Source organism: Citrus clementina, unplaced genomic scaffold (genome assembly GCF_000493195.1).
Source record: "Citrus clementina cultivar Clemenules unplaced genomic scaffold, Citrus_clementina_v1.0 scaffold_3, whole genome shotgun sequence".
In the NCBI taxonomy this organism is placed as follows: Eukaryota; Viridiplantae; Streptophyta; class Magnoliopsida; order Sapindales; family Rutaceae; genus Citrus; species Citrus x clementina.
In genome coordinates, this window is record NW_006262339.1 from 6,179,498 (window position 1) to 6,197,852 (window position 18,355).

Consider the following 18,355-nt stretch of genomic DNA (forward strand, 5'->3'; position numbering starts at 1 on the left):
ACAAAGGGGTTCCCCAATAATCTTCATGCATGAAACTTCTCCTTACATCACCCTTCACCACCAAACCATAAACACTCTTACTATTGTTGGTAACATGTTGTTTGCCCCAAACCTTTCAAGGAGTTGCTTAATAATGTCCTGTCATCAGTGTCATGTATCCTTTTTAGTGCGATTTACCCTTTTAATTATCTATAGGGAGGTCATCGTTATGGCCAGTGGCCACTGTGTACAAAGCAATGTAGTTAGTGATTTTGTACTTGTAAGACTATAATTAAAAGAAAAAGAAATAAGCAATATGATAAAAATGACAGTACACCAACTCCCAATGCCAGAAAAAAATGAGCTCCCAGTCATCTTCATATGCACTATTCAGTAATTAGATAATAATGAAATGAAAATTATTACAGCACCCCAGAAGGTATCATAACCTGCGAATCAAACTTCTTCTTTTACTATCCTGTGGGGACGGCGACATCTTTTTTTTTTTTTTGGTCACTTTCGATGCCTATACTGTCGCGCACATCCTAATTAATTATTAGGTTGGTTTTGTTTTTCACATCGATTCCAAGCCCTTTGTGCGGAGAGTCACATGAGATTGGCGTTATCGAGTAATCAGTTTGTGTAGAGTTTAATAATCTTTATTATTTGATGGCCCTCGAGATTGCCGCTGCCAAAGCACTAAAAAATGTTTCGATAGCCTTTGTTTACTGAGGTCTGAGAGGGACTATCAAGACCCCAGTTGATGAGCTTAATTAGTTTTAGCTTTTCTCGACATCCTATGGAAAAGATATTTGAATCAGAGGCTAACTAAATTCCAAAAAGATGATTTGGAGATCACCATTTCGACGTGCAGGTTCTTAGTGATCAAATTGAAATTTTTAGGTCTGCCAGCATGGATAAGAAGCAAAACAAATAAGCTACAGTATAACCAAGTAAAATTTCCAAAAAGTCGATTCCGTCAAAGAGTAGGTTTTCAGTACAGAGCATAGATAAGAAGCAAAACTAACAAGCTACAATAGAACCAACTGTAGTGTCCCTGATATTTTGATTTTATTGGTGATAGTCACCGATATGTGTTGAGACACTATATGTGTACGTGGGCAAAGTTTTCTATTCCGTCGTTACCCACCAATTACGCAAGTTCTACAACAGAGACAGAGAATTGGGTTTCAAGCTGAAGCAGCTGCCTTGCAAACAGGAAGATCCTTCTCAACATTTGGTGGGATCCGAAGAATGGGGTTACTCTCAAAGAAATTCACTGGCTTCAAATCAAAGCTTGAGGATACAGTAGGCATAATGGGAAAATCTTCCTGGCATGGTATATGATGGAACCCAAGCGTGTACCAGAGAACAATGTCCTTATTCTCAATCGATCGATCCCTAGGAAAAGCAAAATTCAATGATTACTCAGAAACTAAAATGCAGCTTAATCTTGAGTGATTGCAACATTCAAATTGAAAAATCAAGGGCAAATCAGCTCTCACCTGTCAGACCAAACTGCAAGAGTGTCTTCACCTTTGCTTTGATAAACAAACAACCCACCAGCCCATTGCTCGCTCTCGTTATACGGGGTAACCCATATCTGATTATTAGTAAATGCGCCCCGCTTTTGAGGTGGATCTTCACGATCAAGCAAGCTAGCAGCAGTGCCACCAGGAACCACCTTGTACCCAACCGGGTTCCCCACCCGTGTCTTCTTAGTCGGATTGATCACATGGAATTCAGCTGGGTCGTAGAGTTTAAGCTTAATTTGTGCATCTTTCTCCGTTTTAGCCACATTTCTAACAGCTTTCAAGTAACTCCTCCTTGGTGACTCTCCAGGTGAGGTTTCCTGCCTCTTAATATTTACCTTCACGAAGGAATTATCAGAGCCATCTATGTCCATATCGAGGTAGAATGTGATAAAGTGGTCATGGATTACACCGATAACATTTTCGGACAAAAGGGTGCCAAATAGATTTTCAGCTTGGTTGGAAATTTGGTTCATATTCTCATAGGCTGTGCCTTTCACCATCAGAATCCCACTTAGTCCAACCTGTGGTTAAAATTTCTAAAAAATAATTAGCGAAAAAGTCCATTTGACCAACAAATTGAACTTTACCTGCCTTCAAAATTCAAAATGGAGCGATCCAAATTAAAGCTAAGGATAAAATAAGTGTGACATAACATTTCATTCATGCAATCCTGGTCATAAAAAGCCACTTGCCTTAATTCTGATTAGTCCGTCTGTTTGAAACTCCCAATCAACAATATAATCATAATTGGCAACGGATGCTGCCATTCTAACCACTAACGTCACCTTTGGCCTTACTTCTTTAATCTGCCAAAAGAAATTTAACAAAACAAGCAATAAAATTAAAGACACCTGCAACTCATATTATGCCATCAAAACATTTAACCGTGACATGCGATTTCGTAGTACAGTGAAAAAATTAGAAACTTGAGAAAAGAAAAATGTTTGTGCCTCGTAAGTTCGGAAAAAACCTTACCCCCATACCCGTAATCGGACTCTCTGCGTGGCGCCACCCAATATCACCGGCATAGCTCTCAAATATGCAAATCATGTTTGATCGAACGTACGGCCTTCCATCAGCAGCTGGAAACACACCATCCATATAGTGGGCGTTCCGCGGACAATCATTAAGCGGGTCAAGGGGCATGGCCTGCAACCCAAACCCATATTCACCCGCATCCATATAAGTCTTAAAATACCATGCATCAGTGGGGTCCATGTAAGGCACAAACAATTCACTCGTAAACCCTTTATACATCACATTCCTTATCTCCCCACTATCCGGGTCCCTCACCCGAGCCTGAGAAACAATCGCCCCAGCTCTCGGGTCGGGTTTCAAGTGAAATTCCCAGTTTGCCCATTTAACAAGATGCTCATCTTCAATTACAAAACTTGGACCTTCGGGCTGCTCTAATGATATTGGATTTATCAGCTTCATTCGTTGGTGCAACCCCTGAGCGGAATATCTATAATCCGTGTTGACGGCCTTTGGTATTGGTATGTTCTTGCCCTTGTCCGTAATTTCCAACACTTCCTTCGTGTCCATGTCGAGGAGTATGGTCAACCCTTCGATTGGTCGCATGTAAAAGTTTGCAGTATCCTTCATGGAGTAGCACTGCACCTTAATCAACCTCCTGTTCTCCTCTTTCTCTCCATACCAACCCAACGAAATCGGAAGACACGCCAAGTCCTTCAGATCAACCCCTCGCTCAAGGATCGTACGGTTGAACTCCTCGTCCGCAAGTGGGGCCCATGTTGACGACGTCATGTCTTCTATAGTCATGGCAGGATAACCGGACGATGAATCTGTCTCGTGTACGGTTACCTCTTCGGTCGTTAAATCGACAGCTAACACGTATGATATGTTTTTCACACGTGCGACAACGGAGGCTTTCCTCGGTAACAAAGAGTCACCTTTGTTCCAGTTCAGGACAAGTGATTTTTTGGGTTCTTGCAAGGTGATGGAGTGGAACGCGTAGGGAAAGGAGTTCTTGAAGAGCTCGTGGGAGGTGAGGATGGTACGGACGCGATTGATTTCTTTGACGGTGAGCGGGTCTAAAGGGTGATGAGGCGTGTCTGAAGCGTGGTCGTGGTGGTGGCTTGTGGATTTTGCGGGTTCTTTAAGGGGTTTGCTTTGGAAGCGATTCTTGGAGGTGCACCATGATGAATAGGTGGTGCAGTCGAAATCCTCAGTCGCGTCGGGCGGCGCGTAGGGGAGATTGTTCCATGTGATGGCTAGAAGAGTGGCTATGCCGACGAAGAAAAACAGGAAGCGAATATAGTGTCTTGATTCCATAAACTAAATGATTAGGAATGAATTATTATTTTGAGTGAGCGACCGATCGCGGATCAGTGTGATGGGGGAGAACAGAGAGTGAAAGTATGCGAAGTATACAGTACTATGCAGATATATCAGTGGAAAGATAAGGAAGCTAAGAAAATTCCAAACTATATAGAACGAGAGATGCAGAGAATCACGACACAAGTATCGCATTAAGTGTCGAATATACTACACGTCATTGTTGACGTGGTTGATTTTTTATGAGGAATGATATAATTATAAATTCTTGTACAAACTGATTAGGGATGGCAAAAATCCTCACGGGGACGGGTACCCTCAGGGATTTTCTCCATTCGGGGAGGGTATGAGGATAATTTTATATCCAATTTCTTATTCGGGGAAGGGATGGGGAAATTTTTTTACCCAATTTCTTATTCGGGGAGGGGACGGGGATGAGGTGGAATCCCCATCCCTACCCATTTCCCCATTTTAATTTTTAATTTTATTTTAATTTTTTAAAATTACTAGTAAATAAATTATAAAATTTAAATTATAAAATTATAAATATTGGTAAAAATAAAAAATATCAAAATATTTATATTATTAAACTTTTAGGCCTAATTAACTAATTAAAGTCCTAAATTTTTATTTAGGACATTAAAAAGACCGAGTAGATTCTATTAGCCCAAAATTTTTTTTAATTTTAATATTCTTTAAATATTTTAAACTTAAATCTATTTTTTTATTTATTTTTAGATGTTATAATTGGCCACAGCGAATCACAATTTTAATATCTAATCTAATCTAATCTAATATTTACTTTTGATTTGCTCCGATTTAACTATTGTGTTGTAAAGGTAATAGTCCACATTTATAAAGTGCCCACGCCACCATTGAAAAAGTTAATTTTGAATCTAAATTTGATTTTATTTGTAACAATTTTGTATTAGACTATTAATTTGTTCATGATAGTTTGTAAAAGAAGTTTGTATCCCTTGCATGTTGCGTTACTTACTAATTTAATGTATGTGACTTTTGTAATAGATATTAATGTAAGATATATTTCGAACTTTACTTTTATTTGAATTTTTTATTTTAATATGATTAACTCAAAATCGAAAACAAAAAAAATGTATTAGTTATTCGGGGATCGGGGACTCTCGGAGATCCCCTGTTATTATTCGGGGAGGGGATGAAGATTCTCTCAAATAATTCTGACGGGGACGGGGACATACTCAAAATATCGAGGATTGGTACGGGGAGATCGGTCCCCTCCCCTCCCCTCCCCATTGCCATCCCTAAAACTGATGTGCTATAATAAAATTAGTTGAATTAAATATCTCTTGGCTCACATGATTTATTTTTGTTATTTTTTATTTTCATTCAACCAATAAATTAATGCAACATCAGTTTGTACAAGAATTTATGACTTTATCATCACTCTTTTTTATTTATATGATCTAGCGCTTGCAAAGTTAAAATAGAAAGCTTGTATAATAAATTATATAAATTTTGACTAAAACCAATAGCTCGTTCGGTATTTTTCAAAATAATTTTATTTAATTAGTTACTTAAATTCATAAAATATTTTTAAAATAGTGTATTTTATCGATTTTTCTGCCTTCGAAGTTATCATTTGTTAGTGTGAATTTTGTCCTAGTAAGAATAATTCCAAAAAATAGGTCTTTTAATTAGGACTATATTTTCTCTTTGTTGAATTAGAAGGTGATGAATTTCTCCTTTATTCTAATGTTAATGGGCCTCTAAATTTTCTTTTATGAGTCCATTTCCTTAGGCGATAAAGATAACTTTATCAAATGATCTTCTATAAATACAAGAAAAATATTAGACGCTCGACTTTGTCAGTATAAATCCTCACACGGTCAAGTCGATCATCAAATTTTTAGAAATATGAATTTTAGAGAGAGAAAGTTAGTATTTTTTTCTCTTGAGTGATTTTTTTTCTTATCTTTGAAAAAGGATGGTGGGTCTATACTTATAAGTGACTCTGATTTGGCTTGAGTCCTTGTGACACTTAGCGGCACTTGCCTTCTTGTGCCTATAAAGACTGACTCTTGAATATGTGATTTTATTCTCAATCCTCTTTATTTGTCAATGGATCTAGTCTCATGGTGCTTAGTTCAAAGGAGATTTGTTCTAAGAGATTTTTTCTAGGTGATTTATTCTAAAATCTTATGGTCCTAAGGCTACATTTGGCTGCTGGGATAAAGGTAGGATAAAACTAATTTTCAGGACTAAAAATATTAATCCCATCCATATCCATGTTTGGCTGTAAAGATTAAAAAATAAACCTAATTTTTTATCCCATAATCTTGGGATTATCAATCCCTTTTTTTAGGTGGGTTTATCTTGGATAAAAAAATCTAGTGAATCTATAATCCTCTCTTCTCTTTCATCAAGTCGAAAGCAAACCCAATTACAATTACTCTCAAACAAATGCAAAGCACGCACATCTTCCTTCCTCAACAAATCTTGATTCTCCAAAAATTATTTTAGATGATTTGAACAACAATCAAAGGTACTCAAAATATTATTTAAATTGATTCTTATCTTCCAATTAAATTGGGGCTTCAAGTACAGATCTTAAACTTGACTTTTTTTCCCTTTTTCTTTTGTTGTTGGCTTGGTTGCAGGAACTGAAAACTCACTTTTCTTCTTCAATCAGTAAGTGAATCTATATGCTTTCCCTACTTAAATCTTAATTACTTTTTCCAAACTTACAGTAATATTCCTTTAATTTTTGCATTGCCAATATATATTGTTTAGATGTTGGTGGGTTTTTATTATTTTTCTCCCTCATAACAGTTTTGTTTCATTTGGACCTTATTATTATCAATTGTGCGTTACTTTATTCTCTTCAATTTATTTTAATTAACTGAATTACAAAGACATATCATTTGCATAATTTTATTCCAGTATGTCAAGTGCACCGTCCAATTTGTGCTTGATTATGAAAATTAATTGAATTATTTTTACTATATATAAGTAAGGATTGAAAGTTCATTCACCTATACGGCTGTTGGTGGCTTTTTATTATATATATTTGCACATGGATAACATGTTCCACAACTTATGTGTATCATTACATGCAAACATTTGTTATTAATTGTCCTCTGCTCTATTTTCTTTATTTTATTTATAATTACATAATTACAAACCTTACATTATAATAGTGTTATCCTATTTTCTTTATTTTCTTTTTCGATAATGTTATATATTGGAGGTACTGGTTATATAAGTTGTTACATATTGAGATGTGAAATATTATTGAATCAGGTGCTGTATTTTTTTTTTATTATTGATTTCATTTATAGAAGGCAAATTTTATGCAAAAGTTATTGTCAAAATTTAAGCATATGGCATTTCACTTAATTTTCCTATTAATTATTATTATTTTTACTATCCGATCCTGTAAAATGCCAAACATAGGATAACACTATTATAATCCTATCTGACATGCACCAAACAAAAGACAATACTATATTTAATCTGGTGTAATCCAATCTAATTTAATCCAATCTAATCCTAAAAGCTAATCCAATCCAATCATGTCTTCCAAACGTAGCCTAAGAGCCTAAGGTTTATCCTAAGTAGCGTGTCTCCTAGGAACCTAGGAGATTTATCATAGGTGGTCTGCTTTAATTTATTTAAGGATCCTCGAATCTTAGAAACTTAGGAACTTTATTATGAATGATTTGTCCTAGAATCTTCGGATAATAAGAATTTATGATTTTTTTTGTTTTGTTTTAGGATTTGATCATAGAACACATGATGTTTATCCTAGGTGATTTGTCCTAAGATCCTCAAGTCTTAGGAGCCTAAGAAATTTATCCTGAGTGGTTTGTCCTAAGATAATCTAGGTCTCGTATGAAGTTTGTCTTCGTTTGTTTCAGGAACATAGAAGGTTTATTACTTTATCTTGTGTGATTTGTCCTAAAATACTCAAATTCTAGAAATCTATGAGGTTTTTTTTTTTTTTTGTGATTTGTCAAACATGAGGAACTTAGGAGGTTTGTCCTATGGTCCTTGAATTATAAGAACCTAAGAAGTTAATCCTGAATTTTTTTGTTAATAACTTTTTTGGCTTTGTTGGGAGTATATTTATTTGTGTTTTAGTTAGGTCCACAATATTTTTTGGTCCAAGGTTATTTATTAATAAGTGATATAAAACTATCACATTAATTAGTGAAAATAAAGTCAACTAATACCTAACATGTGTTAAGCAGTAGTTAGTAATACGTTACTTGAAATATAAATCAAGTACCATAACTTTATGAGTATAACATTATTGTTTTATTATGTAAGATTCGTTTTATTAAATCTTTTAAAGCATATATATGAGAGCAAACAATGGATTTGATTTGTACAAATTTTTTTCAGTTTAGGTCGAGTTGGGGAGAAAAGGAAAGATTTGTACAAACTGTACTTATGTTCGCTAGAATCCAAAGTATATTATGAGTACTTTAGCATTGGTTTTATTCTGCTTTTTCCGTTGCTTCGACACGGAAATTGAACTGTTGGCACGTGATCACAATCACAGTTATACTCATATATGAAATACAAATTATTGAAAATAGCGGGGCCAGATTGATTCAAACGTGACTAATAAGAAACTCTTGTAACTATTTCTTCTGATATCAATGGAAATGAACAAGGCAAGGCCCAGATCATGGCTATTTTAGTTTTGGTAAAAGTAGTGTCTGTTGAAAAATTTTTAAAATAAATGTGTCTTATGGTAAAGACATGTCTTATTAATTGTGCCTTATAGAAAAGGTACCTTTCACTAAAGACATGTCTAATTAAATGATGTCTTGTTGTAAGGACATGTCCATTTAATTGTGTCTTGTAGAAAATTTATTTTTTTACTAAATGATATAACTTTTCATGGCACCATTTTATGGTGACATTTCATTTGAAATGGTGATGGTTCAATTTGGACAATTGATTAAAATCAAATCTAGATCCAATGACCATGAATGAAGGGGTATCATGAAGATGATAACCCAAATTAGAGGGCACAAGTATATCTACAAATAGGGGTCATGTTTAAGCCGTTTAGACATGAAATTAATGATCCTACACCACTCTTTTCTTAGCATTTACTTTCTAGTACGAATTTCAACACAAAACACCCATTTCTTTTGTGCATTCACATTCCAATATATTGTTTTCTGCTGAAACAATATATTCTTTCTTGGCAGGCTTGCAACATTCAAGAGTATTCTGGTTTGCTTTCGTCGATGCACAACGCAAGCAAACAAACAAGTGCTTCATTGTATCCTGGAGGCATATTTGCTTAACCCATGTGCATCACTCAATTGGTGGGAGCAAATAACGTCTTAAGGAAAGCAACATTTGTAACGTGCCTTGAAGCACACAAAATTTTTGCAGTTTACTTATTACTATTATTTTTCTTCCTACATACAGAGTTAATTGAAAACACATTACTTTACGTAATAAAGTTCCATCATTATTATTGTATTTCTCTACATTTGTCATTCCCCATAAATTTACCACCAACAGTGTCATATGAAGAGGTGATAAGTAAAACTTTAGAGGGAACTTTAGAGACAAAAGAAATTGAAAATCGGAAACTTCTACTTTCGTTTGTGCCAAAACGTTAGTTGCAACTTTTTTTTTTGTTGTATGCTATGGCTCTTTTGAAACCCGTTATTACCAAATATTTCCCCCCTTCGTTCATATAATTTTATGTTTGTTTACTACGGCGCTTTTGTTTGTGTACAAGCATGCATATATCTCTTTCTCGCATACTAGAAATTAAGATTATACATTTTCATTTGTCATTTATATTTCTTAAGAGGTGCTCTTAATGCACACTTTTGATCTTTGTCACATGCAAATGTCAAGACACTCCTAATAGTTCTTGTTATATGCGCATGTCATAAATAATAATATCTTAGTTTTTTTTATTATATTTCCATTCCAAAATAGCTAGTTTGATTCTTTATAATGACCTTAATTGCGAGGGATGTGATACTTATCACTAGAGGTGTATCTCGATCACCTTTGAATTTTTGGTTGAATTTAGTTTCGGAGAGGGTATTTTTTTATTGAAAAGTAGGGAAAGCATTAAGCATGTAATTCCAAAACTAATCACCTAACCCAACACATGATTTCATTGTCAGGGCATGTGATGCTTGGAAAGATTCCACATATTGCTCTAACATAATAATCTTGCGATTATAGAGATATATTAGGCAAATAAAAAATAAAATAAAAATCCAACCTACACGTTGAGTGTTGACAAAAACCAATTTATCATGCATAATTATATTTCTTCACTCCAAACTTCGAAGAAGTGTTGACTGTTGATGAATGAGAAGACAAATTGAAAATACAAAAAAATGATAAGTGGTCCTAACAATGATATAACTATGACAAAAATTACTATAAAATTATATTATATTATATTATAACGTTATTTGAAAAAAAAAAAAAAATCGTCTCTACACTACTTTTTTTGTCATATTTACATCTGACTACCTCAATATTTTGATGTGTTTTATATACCACCTTTGTTTTTAAGTTTGTATTAATAAACCACTTTGACACTAAAAAATAATTATTTTACCCATAAATGCAAAAATTATTTTATTCTACAAAATTTTAAAAATAAAAATTATAATTACAAAAATATCCCTAAATTTATAAAAATAAATAAATCTAAATCCAATATGGTAATTTTTTATAATGTAATTTCATTTGAAAATTATCCGGTTAATTTTTTGTAATTATAGTTTTGTTTAATTTGTATAGGAAAGTTTCTTAATATTAATTATGCGGAAGTTTACAATAATTATAGGGAGCTTTTCTCTTTATGTTAATTTTTGTAAACTTCTCTATACTTAATTTTGATTACAAAAATTAAATACAATTATAAATACAAAAAAATTATAACTATAAGATGCTAATTTTTTATAATTATAATTTCATTTAAAAATTATCATCTTAGATTTTGAGATTTATTTGTTTCATTGAATTTAGTTATATTTTTAATTATAATTTTTTATTTTTTAAAATTTTATAAAATAAAATAATCTTTTAATTCATTCAAAGATAAAATTATTATTTTTAGTGACAAAATAGTTGATTGATAATATAAATTTAAAAATAAAGGTAGTGTAAAGAATATGTCAAAATTTTATAGTGGTTAGATATATATTTGACAAAACAAAATGGTGTAAAAATATTTTTTTTAAAAAAAATTACTTTTTTACTTAACGCTATAATATTTTATGATTTTATAATTGTTTATTGCCATTACGTCAGATCCTTTGATTCAAATACAAATAAAAAATATTTTCGAATATTAATAAGGGCTGGGTTGCAGTAACAGGATACCAAGTGGGATTTTTTGGGGCTGACCATGCACCAAACTCTTTATAAATTCGGGAAAATTTTAAAAATCAAGATATTTTCAAAATTTTCGATCAAATGCTTTGGCTTTCTTTCCAGTTAAATGAATTAGTATCAACTGTTTTCTTTCAGGTAAATTTTCGCTGTGTACATGTGATGGGATGAAATGATAGCCAGTGAAATCTGATCGCAAAACAATCAGCAGGCAGACGGAGAGTTGGATTTCTGTGGAAGAAATTTGACCGGCGTTAGATCAGAGATTGATGGGACGGTTGGCATTACAGCAAAATTAAAATTCCCTTGGCAGGGTTGTGGGATGAAATCCCAGGGCGTACCCATAGTACAGAATCATTTTTTTCTCAACTTTAATTTACCAGTTGATACGCGAATAAAAAAATCCATAGAATGTGACAACTGTTTAAAAATAATTTTTAAATGATGTTTTTACTTTATACAATAAGAATGATTTATTTTTTGTGAATTTAAAAATGCATTTGGTTGATTGTTTTAAAATAATATATGAAAATGAAAACAGTAAAAATATATTTAATTGTTTGTCTGAAAATTTGGTGATAACAAAAAAGAATGACAATATAATTTAATAAAACTTTTTTCAATATCTAATTATTTTAAATGGTCTTATTATTATTATTATTATTATTATTATTAACAAACAACATAAACAACTAAAATAGCTATAAAAGGGCATAATTTATAATATAGATTTTATATCATATAAAACCTTATCTAATTGTATTATTGGATAATTTATACACAAATTATATATGATATATAATTATAGTAATTTGATATTCCTTAAAACACTAATTATTATTATCAGTAAATTATAAAATAAATAAATAATATAATATTAACAAAGTGAGTGGTCCGAGTGGATTGTGAGACCCTTGCAGGACTGTTGACAAATAAATCATGAAAGTTGCAGTTTTAGTGGGCCCCAGATAAAACAAAAATAAGAAAACGTTAAAATGTTATTTTTTACTTTTCTTTGTTAAAGTTAAAAATAAGATGGTTTCATTTTTGTTGGAAAATAAAAACTGATACTATTTAATCTTAGCCAAACACCTTTTTTTTTTTTTTTTTGTATTTTTGTAAAATGAAAAATGATATGTGTAAAACGGCACCAAACACATCCTAAGCTTCGGGTTTTCAGTTTTATTACACATCTCGGACCACACAGCAAGTGCTTCATCTTCCCTGCTTTGATAAACCAAAAGCCCACCAGCCCATTGTTCATTCCGATCAGACGGGGTCGCCGTATCTGTGACAGTAATATCAAATCAACAAGAACATAAAATTTTTCGTGTAAAGTGTTGCAGCTGAATCTTGAATGCACCTATTTGTTGGTGAAAGCACTTCTGAGCAACGTAGCAGCATTTCCTCCAGGGACAGCTTTGTGCCCTGAAGGATTTCCCGACCGAGACCGCCTTGAGGGATTGATTACGTGAAATTCAGATGGATCATAGAGATTAAGCTTAATTTAAGCATCCTTTTCTGTTTTAGCCACACACTGCTCAATTTTTAAATAGCTCTTTCTCGGAGATTCGCCTGGGGAGGTCTCTTGCTTCTCCAGATGAACCTCAACAAATGAATTATTAGCCCCATCAATGTCCATGTCCAGGTGGAGCGTGATGAAGTGATCATGAACTACGCCGATAACATTTTCGCATACCAGGGGCCCAGACATGTATCCCGGCTTGGACACCTGGTACAAATTCTCGATACGAGTTACTTACATATGTATGAAAGATTGAGAATGGAATTGACCTTAATAAGAATCAAACCGTCCGTTTGAAGTTCCCAGTCAAATATGCAGTCATAGTTTCCCATTTGATGCTGCCATTCGAGCCACAAGCGTCACCTTTGGTCTGGCTTCCCTTATCTGTTAAGAATTTTCCACGGTGAATTCACAAACAGCATTTGTCTGGTGAAAAAGAAAGAATTAATTTATAAAGACAATAAAAGGATGCACTGCCGTTGTTGTCCCAGATTCCCCTGTAAATTCAAACACACAGATAAATATATTTTATGTTAGATTAAAGGATAAAATTTGGGATTAAAGGATTTAAAACTTTAAATATATGTTATAAATTAAAATAAAATGTAAATATTTTAAGTTTCAAATCATTCAAATTTAATTTTTAAAACCTAATCTAACAAAAAATTAAATTTTATAAATTATAAATTTATAAAATAAAATGAATTTTTTTTAAAAAAAAGATAGGATGTAAAATTCGTACTTTAATCCTCGTCCAAAAAAGTCCGACTCAAACTGAGCCAAACCCTTAGCCCAATATGGTGCCATCCTACTCAATGCTCACCAATGTTCAATTATCCTTAATAATCTTTTTTCAAAGATCTCTTCCACATTAAATATTAAATGCTGATTTTTTCCTAATTATGTAAAATAAATAGATGAATAAAAGTTCTGGAGTTGTTTTATTTGTGATTGGGTAACTAAATTCCTTTTTTTTTCTCGGGACTATTTACACTCTAATTTATACTTTATACATCTACACTCAGTTTTTCATTACACCCGTTATAAAAATTTTTAAATCATAATTTTCCAGTACAAACCCCTCTTAATTCCAAAAACATCCGTACTTAGTGTCTTCATTAATGTAATGTCTAAGCAAACTGTAAATCTATTCTTCGCAAGTGTAAACCAAATCAAACGGGATATTAATAAAAAATAATTTCTTCCTTTTCAAATTTCAGTATTAACTCTTTGCAAAAGTTATGGCTTCCAAGTTCAGTCAAGTATAGATGGCTTGGCAATGTTGTGCAACCGTAGCAAGGGGGCTTAGATGTGACGAATAGGTCGAATTGAACTGAAATTATTATTATTATTATTATTATTATTATTATTATTATTGTTTTCAACAGATTTTGGGGTAGGAAAAGCTAAAATCTATCTTGAACAATGAATTTATATTTTTGGGGAAGATGGGGTACCTCACTAGTTTGCTGTGCGCGGTGTGGTGTACTTAAAATTCGGGGGAGGTGAGAATGGGAGAGGGAGTGGTAACAATGGTGAAAGGTCAGAACCAAGAGAGATGTCCTTCAAAATGAGCTTCACGCCTGCAAAACAGTGAAATAGAGGTTAGAGGTGAAGCCGGAGTACCTCGGCGTTCACACTCCGATGCTCAAGTTAGCAAACTCAAGTTTTTATGGTAAAGAGAGTTGGCTAGCCCTCTGTAAATTAGGGTTTAAGGTTCAAGAAAACCTATTTTTTGGAGTGTGAGTGTTAATGGTGAGTGAGAACCTTTTTGTAGAATGAAACCTAGGCACCTTTATATATGAAGTACCTCAGCTGCCACGTGGCGTACCCTTTTTTGCTAACGTCCTTTTACATTTTTATGATTTTTGGGCCGTTATGTGCATGGTCACGGCATATCTCATCCTTTGGAAATGTGGCGCGCGCTGGAGAGTGGTCCAGGGTACCTCTGCAGTAGCTGTCGGGTAGGCGGCTGAGGACCACTGTCCTTGGGACAATGTCCTTCACTTTTGGCAGAGGTAGCAGGTGGCTATCCCCCCCTTTTGATACGACGTTCTTGATTCCTAATTATGACAAAATCGAATAATATCTTTTAAAAGATGGAGACGTTTCTCATGGCGGATATTTTCGGAGAATTCTCTTGCATCTGATCTGCCGGGTACCTCGAGTTACGTGAGGTACCCCTAATTGTGCGGGGTACCTCAGATTGTGTTGGAGTCATTTCATTTGTCGACACGTGGCGCTTTACTGTCTTTCCTATTTTTCCCTCAAATAATTATTATTAAAGGAAAGTGAATCCACTTCAATAAACATTAATTTCATTTATACTTATTGTCTAAAACGCTAGTATTGCGCAGTACTCTACGATGAAGAACTAACTTAGCAATTGTGATTGAAGAGATGCTAGAAAGTCATGAGAATTCGAAAGTAATTTTATTGAAGGATTTTTGTAATATAAAATTTAATTAAGAAATGAGTTTAATGAGTAATTAAATGAGTTTATAGGTTCAAATGTCCTCACTTTGATATATTAAGAGGTTATAATTTTTAGTTAGAAAATATTTACTTAATAATATAAATTTATATTTAAAGGGTGGGGTTATTTGAACTTATCAATTTATTCTCTATATCCTCTTTTTAGTTAAGAATTTTATTATGTAAATAATTTTTAAAAAAATTACTTCATTAACATTCTCTTCTCTTTCTCTTTACAATTTCATAAATTCTCTTCAATTCATTTAAATATATTTTTTTACCTACAAATAACTGATACCACTAAGAACAAAATACGCCATTTAAAAATGAACATCAACAAAGTTTTATAAGCCATAAAAATTAACGAATATAGAAATTAATTTTTACCAAACACAAAAATTAATGAAAATCAAGCAAAAAACTCTTATATATAGAAAGTATGAAACAGAGATCATAATATATTAAGAAAGACAAAAAAATAAATGAATTCAAAATAAAGCAAAATTGAGTGTTTAGTTTGCAGAAAATGAAAGTAGAGAGAAAATAAAAGTTGTTAGGTAAAGAGAAAAAAAAAAGATTAATGAAGGGTAATTTTGATATTTTGATATTTTATTTTTTTAAGATAACCTTAATTGAATTTAAAGTTATATTACTAAAATAGCTTTAATTGAATTTACTATTAAGAACATGAACATAGATTTAAAAAATATTGTTACTCACTTACTCTTAACACGCATACAAGTACAAATAATCCCAAACAACTTTCTCTTTTCTCTTCGTCGTCTAATGCAATCCATTATAAAAGAAAAAGACAATCTCTAAGTTATAATTAATGTAAGATACACTCTTTACATGAACAGTACATGTGTAGCGTCCACACACTGTTCATGTGAATGGTGCATCTTACATTAATTGTAACTTAGAGGGATTCAAATAAAAATACTTCACTTTTTCCCACTTGATTTGGAAAAGTCATCAAGCCACGCAACTCTTTAGTCTTTTTACTGCATTAATGTAACTAAAACAATTTTTTTTTAAAATTAGTCCTAAAATATTTCAAAAACTACATTTGAAGGAATATGTATGTATATAGCCAGGGCCTAGTGTCCCAGCTCGAAATTGTGGACAATTGGGCTAATGTCTTGGGCGGTCTGCAACACTAGGCTTAAATCTCAACTAAAAGAGCTTCAACACAAATCTTGAACATTGAAATGCTTGGGATCATTAATTAACTTAAGATAATAAGAATCATGAATATTTTATGGTTGTAAATAGAAAATAATTACATTATCAAATGATCTTAATGGATGATAATTTTAGCATTTGAAAGAGTATGAAGAGTAAAAATAATTTTTTTTTAATTTATTAAATGAGAGTGTAGGATAAAAAAGGTTAGAGTAAATTTTAGAGGTCAAATTGCTCCTTTATTTTTTTTTGAAGTTTTATTTTATTTAAATATATGATGAATAAAAATAAATTAAAAAATAAATTGTACATTGGCTCCACAATAAATAATTGAAAAATAAATTTTACAAAAAGGAAAAACCACCAAATGTATTTTTTATTTTTTCATATATTTTCAGACAAAAAAACTAATATACTCTTTCAAAATAAGTTGCTAAATATGTTTTTCCTTTTGAAAACATTGATCAAAAATACCATTTTCATTCTCTAAAACAAGTGTGTAAGAGACGCCAATTGATTAATTTTCTTTGACAACAACATCCCGCGATCACTTCAATCACTCCTTGATTGATCATACTCTTTTATCTAACCAAGTTAGTGGTTCTTGTCTTTGCACGTTTGCATGTGTTGGTCCACCGGGATGCGACGGCCCGTGTTGGAATTTTTCACTACTTCTCTCCTGTGTATGTCAACAGTCACCTTCAATGGGCCTCATGTAGAAAGTGACGGTGGATTCGCTTTGCAAAGCGCTGGACTTTTATGATCCTTGTGTTTTCTTCATCCGGCCCACACCATCCTGCTGTCGGAAGTCCCAGAACAAAAGAAAAACAGAAGCCCAGAAACAAAACTTATGTGATTGGTATTTTACATAGAGGCTGGAAACGCTTCTTTGTTATTTTGCAAATTATTGAAAAGGGGGAAAAAAAAATTGATTCTGCAGCATTATGTTTTATGTGTATCAAGTAATGGTTTAAATTGGAATAAAACTAATGTCAAAATCCGTAAAAACTTTGATGGAAGTAAAATTGGAAAACCATCAAAACTCCTAAAATCTCAATAGAGCTTTGCAGACACTTTAAGACATCATAATACATACTAGTGGGGAAAAAAATTTAAAATTCTGGCCTTTAATTTAAAGCCAGCATTACATTTATGAAAAGATAATCCAGAATATGGCCAATGATAGTCATTTTATTAACTCCAATGTTTTTATCTAATTTCTTAGCTTTAAATTAAAGTGACCCTATAACAATAACCTTACAGCCACACCTGCTGGTGGTTGTAAATAGTGATTTTATTTCACTTTTGAATTGAAAAAACGAGGCAATAAATATTATTGCATCACTGCATGTGCCGTCTCACAAGCATCACCATGTGCTTGTAAACCCATCGCATAGAAGTCTTCTCTTGAAATGAGTTTCTGAAGACTTTCATCGACATCATAAGAATTGCACATCCAGAGGAAAATGGTATAAGATAGGTAACAGGAACACACGTGTGTGTAATATATGATTATTAAGCTCCGCTAAGAATCGGAAAACTGGAAAAGAATGCATGGACAGCCAGTCCCTTCCATTTGCTGTTTCATTTTCTACCTATTCATCTCCATATATGCAATAAGAAACTATACATGTCACTTCCACTCACTACCACTGCAAAATATGCAGATTTTGGTGAAGATATATCTTCAAAAAAATAACACTGTTGGTCGGCTCCTTATGGTGAAAGCAAGAAATCGTTAAGGGCTTCAAGTCCAGGGATACATTTAACTGAGGGTCAGAAAGGTGGGCTGCAAGGTAGATTGAAAAAAAAAAAAAATAATAGTGGATATTGGTATGTATGGAGCTAGCTAGTTGTTTCAACTGGTGCGACTTCTTGCGGTAGTGTATAAATTTTAAGTTAATTAATTCAAGGAGAACATTTTAGTGAGATTATTTTGGTCTTTGGATGTTGCCCATGCGCATATTTATGTTAAAAAATATAC

At 32.8% G+C, this 18,355-nt stretch overlaps 1 protein-coding gene and 1 pseudogene across 1 annotated transcript; both read right to left on the reverse strand.

Annotated features, from left to right (window-relative positions):
* Positions 1-938: 938 nt before the first annotated feature.
* LOC18048582 (primary amine oxidase) lies at positions 939-3,950 on the reverse strand. The gene is made up of 4 exons (XM_006440337.2): positions 2,490-3,950; positions 2,207-2,320; positions 1,485-2,035; positions 939-1,380 (listed from the first exon to the last, which is right to left on the reverse strand). The coding sequence occupies exons 1-4, from the start codon at positions 3,807-3,809 to the stop codon at positions 1,170-1,172; spliced, it is 2,196 nt and encodes a 731-aa protein (XP_006440400.1). The 5' UTR covers positions 3,810-3,950; the 3' UTR covers positions 939-1,169.
* Positions 3,951-10,114: 6,164 nt separating this feature from the next.
* LOC112100348 lies at positions 10,115-14,932 on the reverse strand (annotated as a pseudogene).
* Between the last annotated feature and the right edge of the window lie 3,423 nt (positions 14,933-18,355).